This window comes from Amphiura filiformis, chromosome 9 (genome assembly GCF_039555335.1).
Source record: "Amphiura filiformis chromosome 9, Afil_fr2py, whole genome shotgun sequence".
In the NCBI taxonomy this organism is placed as follows: Eukaryota; Metazoa; Echinodermata; class Ophiuroidea; order Amphilepidida; family Amphiuridae; genus Amphiura; species Amphiura filiformis.
Genome location: NC_092636.1, coordinates 62,379,405 through 62,400,198, shown reverse-complemented (window position 1 = coordinate 62,400,198; position 20,794 = coordinate 62,379,405). Strand labels below are relative to the sequence as shown.

Sequence of the window (20,794 nt, the reverse complement as noted above, 5' to 3'; positions counted from 1 at the left end):
AGCATCATGCTATCTTCAGTAGACAGCAGTGACTGTCATTAGTGTTGAACAATGCAATCTTGAAATAGCATCATGCTATCTTCAGTAGACAGCAGTGACTGTCATTAGTGTTGAACAATGCAATCTTGAAGTAGCACCATGCTATCTTCAGTAGACAGCAGTGACTGACATTAGTGTTGAACAATGCAATCTTGAAGTAGCATCATGATATCTTCAGTAGACAGCAGTGACTGACATTAGTGTTGAACAATGCAATCTTGAAGTAACATCATGCTATCTTCAGTAGACAGCAGTGACTGCCATTAGTGTTGAATAATGCAATCTTGAAATAGCATCATGCTATCTTCAGTAGACAGCAGTGGCTGTCATTAGTGTTGAACAATGCAATCTTGAAGTAGCATCATGCTATCTTCAGTCGACAGCAGTGACTGCCATTAGTGTTGAACAATGCAATCTTGAAATAGCATCATGCTATCTTCAGTAGACAGCAGTGGCTGTCATTAGTGTTGAACAATGCAATCTTGAAATAGCATCATGCTATCTTCAGTAGACAGCAGTGACTGACATTAGTGTTGAACAATGCAATCTTGAAGTAACATCATGCTATCTTCAGTAGACAGCAGTGACTGACATTAGTGTTGAACAATGCAATCTTGAAGTAACATCATGCTATCTTCAGTAGACAGCAGTGACTGACATTAGTGTTGAACAATGCAATCTTGAAGTAACATCATGCTATCTTCAGTAGACAGCAATGACTGTCATTAGTGTTGAATGCAATCTTGAAGTAGCATCTTGCTATCTTCAGATGGCAGTGACTGCCATTTGTGTTGAACAATGCAATCTTATCTTGAAGTAGCACTGTGCTAGCTTCAGTAGACAGCAGTGACTGCCATACTGTAAGTGTTGAACAATGCAATCTTGAAGTAACATCATGCTATCTTCAGTAGACAGCAGTGACTGCCATTAGTGTTGAACAATGCAATCTTGAAGTAGCATCATGCTATCTTCAGTATACAGCAGAGACTGCCATTAGTGTTGAACAAGCAATCTTGAAGTAGCATCATGCTATCTTCAGTAGATAGCAACAACTGCAACTAATCTTGGAATGGATTCATCAGGATTGTATAAAGTCATGAAGTTCGTTAATTATGTAGACAAATCCAATATTCTACTCACGGTTAGACAGTTTCGTCAACCAGGTCGGTTGACTTCTTCAGTAATGCGATGATCCGCCTACACTCCCGCGAAATTTCTCATTTCATAACTGCAACTAATGTTTAACATTGCAATCCTGAAGTAGAGTTATGCTATCTTCAGTAGATAGCGGTGACAGGGCATGTAAATATTAAATTCAATGTCATCATCTACAGATAGCAGTGACTGCCACTATTTTTAAACAATATACTCTCGAAGTAGCTTTAAGTTCATGCTATCTTCAGTAGACAGCTGTACATAATTACATGTAGGCATGTAATAATTCAATTTCACAATGCAAATCTTGAAATAGATGCATGCTATTTTCAGTAGATAGCAGCCACTGCCACAAGATTTCAACAATGCACTGTTGAAGTATCTTCATCCTATCTTCGGTAGACAGCAGTGACGGTATGTGTAACCATTCAACAATGCAATCTTGAAATAGATTCATGTTCTCTTCATTAGGCCTCGTATCCATAGGCTGTTCCCTTGTGGCGTGTGCCCTTGTTCCGTGTTTAAGTTTCCCATGTAACCTGCCACACAGACAACCTATGGATACGGTCACTAAGCAAAACAAAGGTTCGTTGTCTGTGTGGCAGGTCCCATGGGAAAAAGTAAACACGGAACAAGGGCACACGCCACAAGGGAACAGCCTATGGATACGAGGCCTTATACAGCAGTGTGTGTTCAACAATGCACTTTCAAGGCACCTTCATGCTATCTTCAGTAGATAGCAATGACCTGGATTACATTCATCAAAGTAATCTTGAAGTACTTCTATGCTACATAATAATATCATCAGTTGATGCTATTTATTTAATTTTTAGTACTTACAAAATCATGAAATGTCAAAAATACTGTTTTGTCATAGCAGGTCACAAAATGCTATGCACTGTCTAGTAAGAGGCAAACATGTTTTAAGATTATGCACACATGTGCTAAATCAAAGCATCTTAGTCAGATGCACACATGTGCTAAATCAAAGCATCTCAGTCAGATATTGCCTTTTGGCAGATTTACTGAGTATCCTGGTAGAGGTAGTGTGGAGAATGTGAAATGCAAGGAAAGTAGGTCTATTTTGGTAACTTTAAATGTTGCCTGGTCACACACAAATGTTTAACAATATAAACACCCACGGGGGAAAGTTTAAGTATGCTGGTTCACATACACTGTACATTTATGGCAATAACAACTGCAAACTTTTGTAATAACTGTCGGTCTGTCAGCAATGTACTTCTGAAGTAGCTACATGCTATCTTCAGTACATAGCAGTGATTAGGTGTGCAGCTATTAATGCTCAACAATGCTATAATTTTGACTTAGCTTAGTTCTATCTTTAGTATATAGCAGTGATTGGGTTGTGGAGCTATTAGTGCTCAACAATGTGCTCTTGAGTATCATGCTATCTTCAGTAGACAGTCCTGTTTGTCAGAAGTGTTCAACAATGCACTTGTCTTCATATTATCTTCAATAGATAGCAGTAGCCATTACATTGCACTCCTGAAGAAGCATCATGATATCTTCAGTAGATGGCAACAACTGTCACTGGTGTTCAAACATTGCACTCTTAATGTAGCATCATGCAATCTTCAGAAGACAGCATTGACTGCCACTAGGGTTCAACATTGAACAACTCCTAAAAAAGCATGAGCATCAGCAGTGTTAATATTCCACAATGTAATCTTGAAGGAACTTCACACCGTCTTCAGTAGATAGCAGTGAATGGGAGGTGGACAGCCACTGATGCTCAACAATGTTCTACTGACTTTTACCATACAAGTGATAGGATGTGCTGCTATTAGTTTCTTAGCTATGCACTTCATGCTTTGTTCAGTAGACGGCAGTAAATAGGTTACCAGTCAATTATCAGTCAGATTCAACTACTAAACAACTCAACAAACAAAAACTAGAAAACATGTTGAATTATAGGCAATTCATGCTGTGTTCCTTCCCAATTTAATTCATTGCCCATTGCGAGAATCAGAAAGAAGCCTCTGATTGAGACTGATTCAAATGCAATATGCACATGGGAAATTCTTTATCAATGATTAACACTTCTGACCTTGACTAGCTGGTCAAAAATTTTATTGTAATGATTCATACAAGTGATCAATTCACACAAAACAACACTTTGAAGCTTTTAACATCAGAGTGACAACATGATCAGCCAAGGTGTTTGATATACATCTAGAGTCTGTAGAGTTCATTCATAATAAATGCTTACTATGAATTACAAACTAAGCAATTGATTAATTGAACAGTCACTGAATTGGTTGGGTAGTTCCAGACAAAATACATTACTACATTGTATACTGGGAATGCAATTAAAATGGGTGACATGTGGTTTATAGCATATTGTAGTAATTATTATACAAACCCATCCAACAAAGAACAACCCATGAATATTATCTACAACTTAAACAAATTGTAAATTTATTTCCTTGCATATTAAATACAAATACTTAGTACAGATAATACTTCAATGGTAATTCATAACACATTAACAGGGAAGTTATAGAGCCAATAATTGTTTTACGGAAATGCAATGTTGTTTTTGAAGCAAATATATTTTGTTGGCTATTTTTATGATGAGGTTCGCCCAACATGTAAATTATCAACTGCCATAATGCTTCATAGGTCCTAAAATCTTATTTTAAAATCAGTAAAGAGACTTGATATTAGTCTAGATAGAAGCTTGAGTGGAAATGTCCGCCTTTAATTGAAGGTCCCTTAAGAAAAATGAGAACCACCAAACCTTGCCAATTATCACACTCAATTAAATGGCATTCCATATTGGATAACATCTGAAGTGTCGTGCATTCCTAATTACTGTATTCATCATCAGCAGTAATATGTCCTGGGATGGACTAACAAGTTGCATTGATTAACCTAGCATACATAAACAACTGGATATATATCTCTTACATTAATTTAAAGAAACCGGGTTAGGTTCACTGTATTATAGGACAGCGGCATACTTTTTTCACTGCACTGATCTTATTACCACATCTTTGGAAAATCATAAACAATTGCAGTAGATTCAGTAGCAATAACAATAATAACAATAATAACACACCAACAACCATGTGAAACAATACTAAGCATATATTCTTCTACCAAGTTAAAGTGAGTCTAGAAACAGTAAGTACCGACCCCCCCCCCCTTTCAGTTTTAAACATTACAATTTGGTAGACTCATTTCACTTCCTGATTTAAGGGGGAGGGATTCTAATCCAATGACCAGCAATGATCTCCACAAATATTTGTCCAACACCATCATGCATTTTATACACTTCTTTTTATAAGGAAACTTTACCAAACTAGAAGTATCAAGTCAAAGCCCATCTCCGGACATAGACGAAGCCGTCACATCTTGTTTACCTAAGTAGCATTTGATTGTACATGTATTTGACAATCCATCTCATTGAATCCCATTGCTTACCAAAGTCTAACCATGCAATTCCAAATGTATATCATTTGATTAATCATAAATTGATAAAGTAAATTTGACAAGATTTGCAATTTGCAGCATAACAATGGTGGATACTCTCAGTCTTGTCACATGTGAATCTGTGCATATTTCCATGCTAAGTGTAACATTTGAAAGTATGAAACTGCACATGGCATATCTTTGATAGCAGCACTCACAGAGACAGGCAGTGAATTAGTGCGTACACGATGCCATAATGAGCCGATAATAGATCAGATGGCATGTAATTAAGGCGTTCAATTCCAAAACGTGCTATGGTTGTAACAAACATTTGAGATTCCTTCCAGTAATATAAAATAAGCTAGACTTTGCATCACAGACAATGGATTTCTTCTTCAGTCTCTACCCCCATTTAAGCTACATTAAAGCCATAATGTACAATTTCAATTTTATTATTCTTTACCCAAAATGTTGAAATAATATTAGTAATAATGGCCGGGAAGGGTTTCTGTCCATTTTAAGCTAAAATCGCATAGTAAAGCAAAAGAAAGCCCTGGCTATTTTGGCCGCGTAACGTGGAGTTCTATGAATTCTACAATGTAGACAATAACAACAAAATAATCCCATTCTGGTGACACATTGGAACATAATAGAAAATCATTTTTAAAGGGACTCTACTGCACATACATGAAGTGAAGATCCAACACTCAGTTGTTATCACTGCTTCATACTGAAAAGCATCAAATATTTTAATTAACTTTTACATTCAGTATACATGTAATTATGTACAAATTAAAGCTACTGACTTCCCAACTTCATTGAGTTCATTCCTTTTTAATATAATATTTTTGCTGAACCATGAAATGGATCAGCCTATAACTGCGTATGTCCCTAGGTCCCTAGGTTACTAGGTCCCTAGGTCCCTAACTAACCATTTGGTCTGAAATGGACATATCTCTAAATGCCACGAAGGTATGGCCCCATGAGTGGTGTCAAATGAAAGAGAAAAACATAAAGAATATAATAAAAATATTTCCAAACATCAGAGGTCATCCAGGGGTCACAGGGGTCAAAAAAGGTCATTTCAACCAAAAATGCTCCGATTGAGCTTAAATTTAAATGCAATGATCCTTATGACATTCTAAACATGTTTAAAACATTTTTAAATTTATTTAAGGTCATTAAGGGGTCCTAAAGGGGTCAAAGGTCAAGTTTTTCAAAATGCTCCAATTGAGCTGAAATTTAAATGCAATGATCCTTATGACATTCTAAACATGTTGCAAATATTTAAAATTCATTTAAGGTCATTAAGGGGTCATAAAGGGGTCAAAGGTCAAGTTTTTCAAAATGCTCCAATTGAGCTGAAATTTATGCAATGATCCTTATGACATGCTAAACATTTTAAGATTCATTTAAGGTCATTAAGGGCAATAAAGGGGTCAAAGGTCAAGTTTTCAAAATGCTTCAATTGTAGGTATAGGCCTACCACAATATACTGCCGAAGCCACATGGTTCAGCTATGGTGCGGTTATCGCTCTAGTTTTACAATATTCAATGTTGTTAGGAAACAAGTGAAATTTACCAAAGAGAGGCATGATCCACTTTTTCATGTTCTATTTCCTACAATGTATCTTAGATTGAGGCACTCGCATTAAACAATACATGTACATGTATGTTTCCAAATTTTGAGTTGTATTGCTCCAGCGGTTTTGATATGAGAAGCACAAACTTGTATGATAATGCCCCATAGGATTCTGGTGTGGTTACCACAATTCATGACGTTTTTGTTCACACCATTTAAATGAAATTTATTTTGGGCGTTAAATTTCACTGGGAAAATGAGAAAAATGTGAGCTTTTTATTCTGATACCAAAATCTCATTTTGATGAAGAAGAATGGGGGATGAGGCTGTCGATCAGGTCATGGACCTTTAATCCTACTCTACCATCTGATCAATACATTTTTTTTTTTAATAAATTCAAATATTTTATTCATCACCTTGCATAAATTTCATGAGGCCATTTTTATTATGCATTCATTGTATCCTAGGTCAAGGCCATGATAATGTTTGCAATCTTGTTTGCACTTCTTGTTTGTCTAGTATTTGTTTGTTTTTGTTTTTGTTGTTTTTTTGTTTTGTTTTTTGTGCTTTTTTTTTTGCTTCTCATCTTTTTGTTTTTGTTTTGGTATTCAGCCATCCTTTTAAAATTGCACTGTCCACATAATTTGAGATTTGTCCGTGGCAAGCCAAATGTTACAGATCATAGACATGTTTATCTCACTGGTCAAAGACATGATTACATTTGTACAATATGTACCATCAGTCCATTAGGCATCTGAAGCACATACCTAATCAATCCATGATAAACCTTTACAGCCAGAATCAACTCTCCAGCCACCTCAATCCCCATTTGTTTACAAAGAGTCCATTAGAATTCGAAGATATCTCATTTTGCTCACAAGAGCAAACATGGACACACAAGTACCATTCCTTATTACAATATGCACGTTGACGGGTCTGAAAGAGAATTGGTTTCACACTGCAAATTCACATCACTACACATTGTACACAGTAACCATTGGTAAATTAACCTTTATTTTCCACACAGGAAACTGGCATTCAGTGGGAATGAAACCTGAACATTGGTTTACACTTTACAAATTTAAATCAAATTGATAATTTTTATGAAATTGGTTTACAAATTACAACAAATTGATCATTTTAAGGAAATGTTGAAAAATAAATGTTTCTTTATTGTAACATTTCATCCATTTTCATATAATACATGTAATAGCATACATCCAACATCCTTATTGAGCTATATTGATCATAGGAAATTACACAACTGGATTAGTAACACAGGCTATTTCACTGTTTGGGCTTTCTACCAATCATCAAATTTGCTAATTAATTATTCCACCCAGCAGCAGAATTTATAATGAGTGCTACTTGTCAGTAATGACTCATCTTGCATTCTTGGCCCGCAAGCGTAATATTGCTAATGGAATCACAACAATAATGGTAACCAAATCAGCTCAGATTAGTCTGGGTTCAATCAAACCTCTTGTAAGGTTTAACAAACTTAGGTGAACCTTTGGATTTATTAATATTGATCATGGCTGCTGCCGTTGTCGTTGTCATCATCATCATCATCATCATCATCATCATCATCATCATCATCATCATAATCATCAATTCATCATCATCATGGCAAATCTGATTGTCCTCAGTTTTGGGGGTTTCAAAACTCGTCAAATCTGAACAAATCAAATTTTAAAATCTGATCAGTTATAAACTTTTTTTTAAATACATGCAATTTGTTATATAATCACATACTGAAAGATTCCCATTTTATGGAACAATCCAACTTTCATCTTGAGATTATATTTTATCCATCACACTAAAAGATGCTTAATATTTTTACATGTATGCCTATGGAACTAGAAATTGATGGTAATTCAATTGAGTATGTGAATTTCATGACATGTACATGTATAACATGCATACCATGACTATGGCACTAGAGACAAGCTCATTCACCTACACACAGACAAATCTCCATTTTAAGTACTTACGGTCATTACATGTACATAGTCCTGTCATTTATCCACTGTTTGCTTTATTCATAATTTATTTAAAAATATCTCATGCTCGAAATGCAGTGTCAACAAAAATCAAGTTTGGGATAATAATGCTATTGGCATGACTGCAAATATTGTAATTATAGTTTTTATTGATCAATAGCCATGTCCATGAATATTTACATTAATTATAATCATTTAAGGTTTTGTTTCTTACATCATGTTTATCTGGCATTGTGGCATATGGACAAAATGGTCTGCAGATATTTACTCAAGAAATGTATTCAATTTTGTTTTTCAAATTTTTTTTTTTTAATGTATCACAATTTTGTTGAAATTCAATACAGCGAAAAATTATTATTTTATACAAAAGAAAAAAGCTACAAATTTGTATTTTAGATGAGTTTCTATTCTTTATTTAAAAAACTATGATATGTGCAGTTTGAATCAAAACATGTACCACAAGTACTATTTACCAATAGAAAATGACTCACAGAAGATGAAAAGCCCCAAGCACTCACATTTCCATATGGAGGGAGTACTTTTACAATTTTGCAATATTTCAGTTTTGGGTCCTTCCTCATCTATTGCAAATTCACACAATCTTGTCTAAAAATCCATACTTGATTTTCAAAATAGAATCTCTGGATACATGAAACAAGCCAACCAACCAACCAACCTATGGTGGTTTGCATCTCATTGGCTCCACCTTGACACTCACTTCCCAACAAGCTTTCATCACTTGATGATAAATGTCAAGGTACAAGAACCGATGACAAGTGTGGTGGATGGAAACAATGTCAAAGGCGATTCTCTCAATGGGCATTATATTCATTTGTACAATGTAGGCAGATTTCTTGGTTTCTCTTATGGTCTGCACTGATCACAAGCAAACCACCTCATCAGTGTACTAATGTAGACATAAACATCTATAGTTAATTAGAATTAAATGTTATTCCGAGACGATCAAAACCAAAAACTCTCTTTTTTTTATCTTTTCACAGAGCACACAAGGTGCCTTGTGCATTTATTTATCAAACATGACCAAAAACTTGTACAAGACTAATTTCAGGTTATGCATTCTAATTTTTGGCAAACACATTTTCTGATCTCTTCTACATTGTATAACATCAAAAGTAATATAAAATATTAAAATTATGAGCAAACTCATACTGTATACAGTAAACACCAAACAACTGAAACAGGGTGTTCCTCAAGGCTCTGTTCTTGGTCTGATTTTATTTCTTTTGTTTGTTAGTGACTTACATGATGTGGTTTCTTCCCCTCTTTTATAATTCGCCGATGATAATTCAATTGTCCATCCTATCTATTGTGTTTTAGACCATAAGATTCTTCAGCAGGACATTGAAAATATTTTCTAATGGTCAGTTTATAACAAACTTCCTTTGAACCTTTCAAAGTTTTCCACCATGCACATGACTAGATTTAAATCTCCTAAATTCTGTAGTTCTTATATTATAGGCAGTGATGACAAAACTTCATCTTTCTTTAATTCTATGTTTGTTTCCATTCCACGTCTTTGGAATTGAATTTCCTCTGAATTGCATCATGTTAATATCCTTGTTGTATTTAAGTATGAATGTAAATCTTTTTACTTGAACATGCTTTGAATGTATTTTCAAATGCCTGATTTTTTTTGTATATATTGTTCTAAGATTTCACAATGCTTTTATTTTAAAGTAGCCTTTCAGTTCACTATTTTATGTACTTAACTATGCATTCATGTGCAGGATGAGTGGGCGCTTCTGTGTTTGGACTTTAAGCCCATTCACTAATCCTGAATTACTTGCTTTTATCATGTGTACATGTAAGAAATGTAGTGTGTACTGTGTATTTTGTTACGTTTTTGTATTTTGCAAGTAAATAAATATTATTATTAATATTATTATTATTTAACATAACATGACATTATACTAACTGAGAACTTTATTTAGGCATAAGATTTGAAATTTGAATTTGAAAATAGGTACTGTTACAACATCAAGTCACCAACAGATAGCTAGATGAGCATGATGAGTGAGATTGGTTACTTGGGTCCCATATGGATACACACAGCCTTTTGGTATATCAATGACCCCTTCAAAGCCTATTTTGGTAAATATGAATGGGTCCTTTTTTCAAAATTTTCTCAATTTTTTTTCATAAAATAGCCCAATTTTTCCTTAATCTAGCCAAAATTGTACAAAATTTTCCCAAGATTTTGGGATAATTTGTAAAAACTAAGACAATTTGGGTTAAATTCGGCCGAAAATTTTGACTTTTGGTATATCATCACCAATGGGTCCAAATTTCTTGGAAAAATTGGTATATTTATGGGTCCACTTTCAAATTCTCAGCGCACGTCCCTACCAAAACCAAACTTGAGTACCCCCGGATGTAGACCTACTATATCACATGGTTACAATAATACTCATTCTTATTCAGTGGGTGGCCTATTTCTTAGACATATTGGACAATTGCATGATTTCAGGTGTCGTCTATTAGGCCCACTGTTTGTCAGGGGGTCAAACCCCCCACCCTGTTTATTTTCCCCATGCTTTTAGCCAGATACCCTTTTTATCAGGAATTGAACCCTAGTCCCCCACCCTTTTGTGACCAAAGCTTACAACATTGTAGAACTTATCAAATTCGGAAGACTGAACATTGTCGCTATCGCAAATTTCATAGTCACTTCCTGGTTCATTTATCACTAACTGCACCATCATTGTCCATGTTCTTCTTCATCTGAAACATTTGCAACATCATTATTTTACTGAATCACTAAGCTGCAACCATCTTACGAAAAATATGATCTTCGCCATTGGATTGTGTATTGTGAACATGAGGAGTAAAAGCATTTGACAAATGGGCACAAATGGGCACAACATATAGTACGCTGACATCCTGAATCGTTTACGATACATCAGTCTATACACAGCCGCTATGTTTCCACTCGCTCCACCTCTAGTGTGGAGTGAGCGGGCCCAAGCATATAAAATTCATGGATCATCGATTCAACTATGGATTACATCGTAAGAGTTGAAAATAGGGTCCCAACTTATGACACATGGTCGTGTGCAAAATAGGCAACCTTTACTCTAAAAGTTACAGTTGACTCATCCAAATTATACATTTGTATAAAACAAAAATTGTGTATGTAACTATAGAACAGAAATAAAGTTTAAAAATGTGCAACAAGTTAAACTCAATTTGCCCTGACTGAGAAATGGCCGATTCCATTTGTTGTTTACTGGTCAGAGGTCATTGTTATGACCATGATGCAGGCCTTGTCTTTTGAGGCGAGTGTGAGCGCTCACTCGTCAACACTCGCCTAAAATGAAGCTGAGGAGAGCTTTTTATATCACTCGCCTACATTTGGTGTAATAATAATACAAGTGATTAAAATCACTCGCCTATAGCTCACCTGACAAGTTTTTAGGAGAGTGATTTGTCACTCGCCAGTAATTTTCAAAAGACAAGGCCTGATGATGACAGCGTGTTGGTGCTTGATCCGGGAACCAATGGGCATTGTTGCATTTTGCGGGTTTGGAGAATGTTTCGTTGGTGATTAATTCACTGTTGGTTGGGAATCGGACATGACAACAACTGAAATATTTTCTTTCCCACCCGCCACTCCCTTTGCGGGCATGTTTGGGTAGATGAGCATGTGTAGCAGTAAATTAATTATGTGTCAATTAACAATAGTACAGGTACATCCCAGAATTTAAGCTGCGGATGATGGCCACCCGAGTGCAAGTTTTGATCACATGTTGTCGTATGGAAGAAAATTTACTGCGGTATGACGCTGCGATAAAGTGGGATTCAGTAGCCACTGGAATCTAAATTTTTCCGGTCTAATTCAAAATTTTTCTGCACCACTGGTCACTGTTTTACACAGCGTTCGAAATAAGGCGCGTCCTTGCGTCAAATACCCGTGAAAGTAGGCGCGGACCCGCAAATTTCCTACGGTACGGGTCCGTGTTACCCATAAAAATTGAACCAAGCAAAGAGCAGAAAATCCTAGTTTTGTTGTTCCACTGGAAAATCTGGTACACATAATATGTGCATCTCTCTATTTTAGTTTCCCATCAAGTTTTCAACCCGGGTTTTCAATTTTCTACAATCTACATACTGTGATCCCCGTAGCTAATTCTTTCTCTTGAATTTTCAAAGGAAAGAGTCCAGGGTCGGACCCTTGAAAATTGGTGAGGACCCTTGAAATTTGGGGTTGGGTATAGAATCAATCAATTCAGAGAACATACTTTATAATACGGCTGAGGTCATAAGTACTTGTTGATGGTCTAAAAAACAAAAGTTAATAAATGGTTGTCTTGTTTGATTACCAACCAAAATGCATACATTTGTAGCTTCTAAAATGATTTGAATACACGATGAGAATGAACGATTTCCATGCTTGAAGTGGTTTCAAACCCCGTCAAGCCTAAAGGGAAAGGGATTTTATAAAATATTTTATACCGGCATTCTCAGGAAAATCTTGGAAGACTGGTGAGATTTGATCAAGTTCAGAATCGTTCAAAAACATGAGTTTTAATTGCAAATATTTAATTTGTTTGTGTACATTATGAATTATGAATGTCAATTCTATCTCAGTATGTGTCATTGGCATATATCGTAGCGTTGAATGCGCTGAAGGTTGTGAAGCGGATTTGTTGCAAATTTTGCCGTTCTGTTTTTTGTGACATTAAAAATCCATCTTTCGCATGGCCGCTGTGTGTGTGTCCCGGGTGTGTGTGGGGGTGTACATGAATGGGGGTCGGCTATGCACGCATGGATTCTGTTGATACGACCTGCATGCAGAAACACTATAGGCCTACTGGCCAGGGTTCGATGTAACTTGTGTCGTGGAGCAAAATGCTCCCCATTTTGGACAACCTGCTACACAAAATTCAGGTTATAGCAATTTTTTACAATGTAAACATTATATGCTAATATTATAAGAACATCACCTAAATAAAGTTTTCGCTAAAAAATTGTTACGCATATTTTTCAAAGTAAATCGAACCCTGTGTACTGCTGGCTGAGTGTACCAGTCATAGCAGGGTGTAAAATATACAACAAAGTCAATGTTTATTCTCAATTATACATTTTGTATTTAAGCATAATTTGAATAATTTAACAATAATTTGAACCTGAAAAAATCGAACATGAGTGATTTTTCAACAAAAAAGTTTCATTACATGTATGACGATGAGAAACCAAAAAAAGCCAAAATTTTGCATCACTGGATATATGCTACAGACTGGGGCTACAGACATGTGAGGATTGGAAGGTAAACAGGCCAAATACACTGACCCTGTACAGGTATGTAGCGAGTGCGACATTTCATTCCAGTGCACGAGAATGGGATGGGATCTTGAATTTTGAAAACCCATATCGGATTATCACACTTTCAGTCTAGATATTACTGTAAAGTAATGGTATAAACAGGTGGAATGTATCCATGTCTAGCGTACGTACTTACAGTGTATTATTAAACTGTACATACACAATGCCGGGGGCACTGCCATTACAAGGTGGACACCATGCTCATGTATGGACTTTCAAAATGGACCCTAAACAAGTAATTATCCTTCGATCTCAGAATACCCTAAACAAGTATTTTGTCATGTTTTCCCCACCCTAAACAAGTATTTTCAAATCAAGTCTGAAATCATACCCTTTTCAAGTAAGCCATCACACTCACGTCGCAGTGAAGGCTACCATTTTGCATCGTTTGCTGGATGAATTCCTGTTTATGTCGTGGAGAACCACCGTATGTTAGCCTAAATTCCCAGGTCAATATCGCAGAAATATGTAGAGAGAGTGTGCGTAGTACCTTCTCCTGTATGGGGATTATCACTAATTTATCAGGGGTCCCGCTATTGCTCAATTGCGACAACTCTCCCGGAGTCGCTGGGTTAAAAATAGAATCATAGAATGTAAACAGAAGTCGGACTCGGGATTGTCACCGAACCGGCTCACCGGCACAAAACATAATTAGCTACGATTGATTACGACCCGATTATGTCTCAAATGTTTTATTTTCATGAATAGTAAAATATATACCCTTTACACGCATCCAAGCTACACCCTTTTTCCCCGATTTTGGCAATTCTGGCACCCTTTGCACTGTACGCGCGTACATCGCCCGTCCGTGAAAAACTACCCTTTTTACGCGTTTTTGTACACGAGCATGGTGTCCACCTTGTAATGGCAGTGCCCCCCCCCCCAGACACAATGTCAATGTGTGTCACTCACTGTGTAAACATCAATGACAATGGACATGAATATGAATCTGGTGCATCACATTCATTTTTCTGAACTGTTTATCATTCATTCAGTAAGCTTATTCAATTCAAATATATTTTTTGCTCAGCGAAAAAAATGTTTTACTGGCAAAGTCAGCAAAAGAGGGGGAGCTGTATCAATAAGTACTATAAATTAATTTTATATACACAGTATTGTTTTTAACCCGGAACACATGAAGGGGCGATCTTGGGTCAAATACAAGGTCAATACACAACAGTCACGCCCACACAAATGAATGATCAATTGATGCAAGAACACGTCACTGAAAAGGAAATCTTGCGTTTAAAGGTAAATCCAAAGCAAGACCCACATTATACTCTGTGACAAATAGAGTCATATAGTAGACTCTTTACTCACCAAATTCAACACTGTATCCACGACATCTCGATTAGATATTTCACCTACTTCGATCAATCCAATCAAAACACCGAACTTCATTTTCACCGAGCAGCTCGCGGACGCCGGCATGTTAGCAGCAAATATATCCGTCTTTTGCGCCGGGGTCTTGATCTCTGTGCCTGAACTCTCAGCGGCCATTGCAAGCCTACTCCGATTTATAATTCCACAAGGAAGGAAATTAGTTTATCGAACTCCCGTAGCCTCGATTTTTTGCAAGTGAATGGTTTGCACTGTGCATGCAGAAATCACTCACTGGGCAGCCATCTTAGCTCACGTCAAATGTTTGTGCAATGTTTTCTCCAGTAATTGTTTTATTTTGCACTTGAAATGCTTGCTGCCCTCTATAATCATTATCATGAAAAAAATAGATGTTGTCTTCACTCCCTCTCTTCTTGAACAATTTTTGTTCTTGTTTGCTTTCCCCCACCCCCATGCCCCATTATTGTTCTTATTTCCCCAAGACTCTTTTTTTTGTAAAGTATTCAAAGACTGCCTCTTTCAACAATTCCTATTGTTAAGATTTTACCATGGATTTTACTAAAGAAATCTTGAATTTTCAGTGGATAAATTTTCAACCTTGACTGTAGTGTCATAAGTTTTAGCTAGTTTTAAACATAGGCCTATAATGCCCCAGAGACCATTTTTAGGATCCCCCAAAAAATCCCAATTTTTTATATTTTAAAACATGCCCTCGAACGACCCCAATTACTTGCTCTCGACCTATACTAGTACCGTAGTCCCTATGTTGAAATTTGCGGCTGCACCACTTGAGTGCCCCCCCCCCCCACACACACACCACACCACACCAAACCAAACATCTTCCGAAATAATTTTGAACATACTTTCTTGGGCTCTTGATGAAGGAAAACACCTTATAAGATGCGGGATTGTGCCTAAGTACTGAACAAGCAGAACATACCGGTAGTACTTCCCAAAAAAAAGAGATTAGGCTATATAAGGGTCATTCAAAATGTTCTACCTCCATAATCATATCTCTGCTATTACGTGCCATGATAAATAATTGAAATTACCCATGCGTATACTCTTATATCTAGGCTACAAAATAAAAGTTATTTGATGACAATGTGATTTATGGTTGTTAAGATATGTTGGTTAAAGCAAATACAGATTTGGTACTTCGGAAACGGTTAAAGATTGAAGCCAAAAGTTTAGTAAGCATCATATATAGCTTTGGATAATGTCCATAAAATTGTTTTCAAGATGTGGTGGTCCAACTGCTTACTCGGGATAAATATTTTGGTCCTAATTGATCTCCCTGACATGCCTTGAGGCTTCAAAACAAAATGAAACATGTTTTATATGAGAAGAAAACATCGAACTCTTGACAGATGTTATAGTGAAATGTGCCAAATTTCGACTTAGTAGGCCACGTTTAAGGACAATTCGTAATCACGTCCTATTTTAAGCAATGTGCATCTTGGTGCAGAAATAAGATGAACAGTGATAACTTTATATATACTTACAAAATACACAAACTATGCATAAGACTTATTTGATTTTAACTTACGAACCAATTAATATGAATAATTTTTTTGGAACCAACAAGTGCTCACCCAATCGAAGTCAACAACCTATGGAAAAAGGGTCAATACGAAGGCTATTCTGAACAAGTATCGATTTTGTTGTGCAAAAGACATGATACCCAATAAAACTGAACTATTTGCAAGCATTAAATATATAATATTTCAAAAAAAATCATTTTCAGAAATAAATCTGTAATGATTTCCGCGTCGATATTGGCAATTAACCTTTCAAATCAAAATTAGGCTTTTTTTTCAGACCGTTTCCGACGTACCAAATCTGTATTCCCTTTACCCAACACATCTTTTAAGATGTTAAAACAACCAAAAATCACATTTTAATCAAATAACTTTTATTTTGTAACCAAAATGCAAGAGTATAACCATGTGTAATTTAAATATCATGGCACGTAAGATAACAAATTATGTGATGATTGATGTTGTAGAACTTTTTGAATGACCCTCGTAATATCGCCTGGGCCGGCCTGTGGAACCTATATGCGGTCGCAACTTTCAACATGGGGTCTTGGGGCAAAATTATGTGAAAAATAGGGGTCTTCTGGTGGTATAAAAACGGGGTCCTCCGGGGAAGATCCTAAAAATGTTTTTTTCGGGGCAGATGTTTAAAAATGGATCCTTTCCATGGAAGATCCTACACACCGTCATCATCCCTATATCTTCGTGTTAAAAATTGCCGTGATAGTACGATGAATCCTCACGTTTTTCAACAACTACGCATGGTGATTTTATTCGAGATAGGCCGTGCAACTCAGGCTAAGCATACAATTTGAGATTTTGAGCGCCTGCCACACTGTTTCTATTCTATGTTTTACGATTTTCGCATGATCAATATATGGCTGGCCGTAACCGCCACAACGTGGAGCTGCTACGCGTAGCTTACTTTTCGCTTCGCGGAGCTAAATTGACCAATCATGTTAGATCTTTTCATTACGCGGAGCCAGTGGATGCATCCTCGTTCCAGAGAGAGAAAACTCTTGCCAAAATGAATGTTTACTATGGGGATTTTAAATGAATCGATTGTAAATAAACCACGACCAGTTGTACAGGATCAATACAATTGTTTGATTAGTGTATAGTCAATGTTACCTTGCATGCATTTGTCATGTGTGTGGCGTGTTTGTTTGTTTGTTTGTTTGTCTACTGTGTCAGGCCAGGATCACTGACACCCACGGTACTGATACTCTCATACTATCACGGTGATCATATTGTTGAATGTTGTTGACTTAAAAATAATCATGATGCAGTCATGTCTACAGTAGAACTCACCACGACCTTTGAAGGACTTAAACCCTATTAAAAGCTATTAAACCAAGATAACACTCAATGAAAACGGCTCAACTATGTTACATCAGATCTTCTCTGGTTAAATACATACTGCACTTGTGTCTGTTTTACCTGTGCAATGAGCAATGAGCTGGTATTATAGTTTCAGTTGGGTGAACGATTATAAAGCGAACGCAAGGTAACACTACTGTGGGCTTTTGTTTACGAAATGAGACAATAGTCTGCTTATTGTTAACCAGCGTTCTTGAAAATGAGAATCTTAATGACTTAACACGGTTTAGAAATAATTTCTTCATATTTTTTGGTACAAAAGTACCAATATTTCCAAACACCTAAATTAGCTAAAAATTTAGGACATGTTACAAAACTATATTTTCTAGAATTTCAGAGAATACTTTAAATATTGGCCGGTTATTTTTTACACAGTAGTGACGTCAACTAGGCAATGGCCTATACTTCTAACATACACTATTTGTAGAGGTCACGCGTCAATGGTGAGCGCACTGAGTATTGTGTATAGGAAAACGGACAGTAACTACAGTATGTATGGCCTACTACTAGAGCTTACTAGTATATAAAGTAAATCCGAACTGGTTTGCAGTTTGCTGAAGGTCGAATTCCGCAGGGACACCGCGCAAGTTATACAAATTAGCTCCCGGCGATACACTGCAGATCGCAGAACTGTGTGCATAGTTTACCACCACTCTGCCTAGCTATATAGTTATGTACAATACTGTATGAGTTTCTTATGAGTGCATGTCTATCTTAATAATAAGTCAGTTCGTACTTTTCATAAACTACTTTTTGAATCATAACTTTCGTGACCGAGGATATCTTGCAACTACGTGACGCTCGTCTGGCAAATTCTTAATGAATAAATTCGCTTCACGTAATGAGTAAGTCGTACTTACCTCCGAGTAATGAAAAACTCTAACATGATCATGATTGGTCAATTTGGCTCCACGGAGCAAAAAGTCAGCTACACGTATATCCAGCTCCACGTTGTGGCGGTTGCGGCCTACCATATCAGTATCCCATATGATATTTCTATTGCAAGAAAATTTTATTTGTTGTCAGGTTTTATCTTAAATACACTAACTGGAAATTAAATACACTAATTAGTGAGGACCGGTATTTTGCTGTGGATATGTTTAACTGCAATTTGCGGGTAAAAAATTTGAAATCCTGAGTAAAAATTTTGATCATATTCAACTCTTTGAGAAAAAATTTATATAAAAGAATGCATGTAAAATCCAGCTGCAATACAATGTACATTATTGACACACTATCACTCTCTTTATCTACGGCAATAATAGAATATCGATTTCAATCGAATTGAATACGATGCTCAGTTTTGAGTTTATAGTTGACTACTAAGCGACCTAAGCGATCGATTGCTAGCCAATCAGATAGAACTCCTTTTCTTGCGTTCGGTGAAATACCAGTCGCCCGTCGCTCACCAACGGAGTATTAAATTTATATTTATCGAATAGGAAGTCGACACTGTGTCCTATAGATGATGTCTTTCGGGGATAGATGTTGCAAATATTGTAAAGGAGGACTTTTTCAACAACAAGGGTATTGGGAGCAATTGGTCTTTTTTTGGGGTGGGGAGGAGAGACAAATGGGGTTTATTTACTTACAGATACAGAGGAGTAGTATAACAACGTGTGACTATGTTCTAGATAAAGTTGGTCTATTTTGTGAGGAGTTCAGCATGTCCGAGACAGGAAAGTCTACCTTAGGCCTAATGTTTTCCTTGCCCGGTCACTTATTGAAGAATAACCTTGTGTGTCTATGTTCGACATGATGTTGGTTTATTTTGTGAGGACATCCAGAGACAGGAAAGTCTACCTATCTTGGTGTTTTCCTTCCTTGCTGGTAGTGCTAGCAGGAGTACAACAAGGGCGACGTCAAAGGCCAGAGTAGGATCCCGGGGTAGGATATGTGGACAACAGCAATCCTTGCATAAACAACTGACCGTTTTGGCTTGTTTTTGGACACTCGTGAAAAATATCCACGAATAGCATAAATTGGGCCTTCATTTCAGACATTTTCTAATTTGTTCGAACTATAATTTTACACATAGTGTCAAGACCGTTCACCAAATGGTTCAATTGTCCCTTCATTTTGCAAAATTTTCCAACACCCCTGTGTATGGATAATTAAGTCGCTCTTTAACTTTTCGCTTATGTTCTGGATACCAGACACTTTATGTTTAAATCAATATTGTATGATACAATAATAGTGAAAATTCACCAAACTACAATTGTACGCAATTTGTATTGCCAAAATGGTCTACCAAATGACTTCAATTAGGCTTTCATTTTGCCAAAAGTTTCTCGCTTCTGAGTTGAGCTTGAGGGGCACATTCCCGCTCAGACAAACCCTGATGCCCATTGCGTCGCACAACCCCCCCCCCTCCCTCCTTCCCCACTTTTCGGAATGGATTAACACCTCTATACGGGAGTAGAAGAGAAGAATAACCATTATGAGGACATCCAGAGAAAAATAGCATTGAAAAAAAGCATTGTACGAGTATGTTCAAGATGAAGGTATAGGTTTATTCTGTGAAGACATCCAAGAAACAGGAAAGTATATGCGTAGATCGGGGGGGGGGGGCAATATTTTGCCAGAGGAGGTGGTCCATACAATCGTCCCCCTCCCAAATGTTGACGCCTGTATGTGGGTTTCTGACCAACTTAACCTCATATTTGGTCATTTAGTCCTGAAGTGACAATTTTTGCGCGCTTCGAGCATAGGCGTAGATCGGGGGGGTTATCTCCCCAATATTTTGCCAGGGGGTGGTCCATACAATCATCCCCCCCCCAATGATAATGGGTTTCTGACCAAACTAACCTCATATTTGCCCATTTTAGCCCCAAAAGTGCTAATTTTCGCGCTCTTCGCGCGCATTTATTCTACGTTTACACAATATTTCATCAGTTTAGCTTCAAAATAGCAAAAATTTTCGCACACTTCGCGCGCAATTGTACCATAAACTTATTCTGTCGCCAAAAGGTGCTGGA

At 36.8% G+C, this 20,794-nt stretch overlaps 1 protein-coding gene across 1 annotated transcript in view; it reads right to left on the bottom strand.

The window, feature by feature from the left end:
• LOC140160214 (neurobeachin-like) overlaps window positions 1-15,183 on the bottom strand; it is a 411,951-nt gene extending 396,768 nt beyond the window's left edge. The window contains 1 exon segment of the mRNA XM_072183491.1: window positions 14,878-15,183. Within this exon segment, the coding sequence (XP_072039592.1) occupies window positions 14,878-15,057 (180 nt within the window). The 5' untranslated portion in view covers window positions 15,058-15,183.
• Between the last annotated feature and the right edge of the window lie 5,611 nt (window positions 15,184-20,794).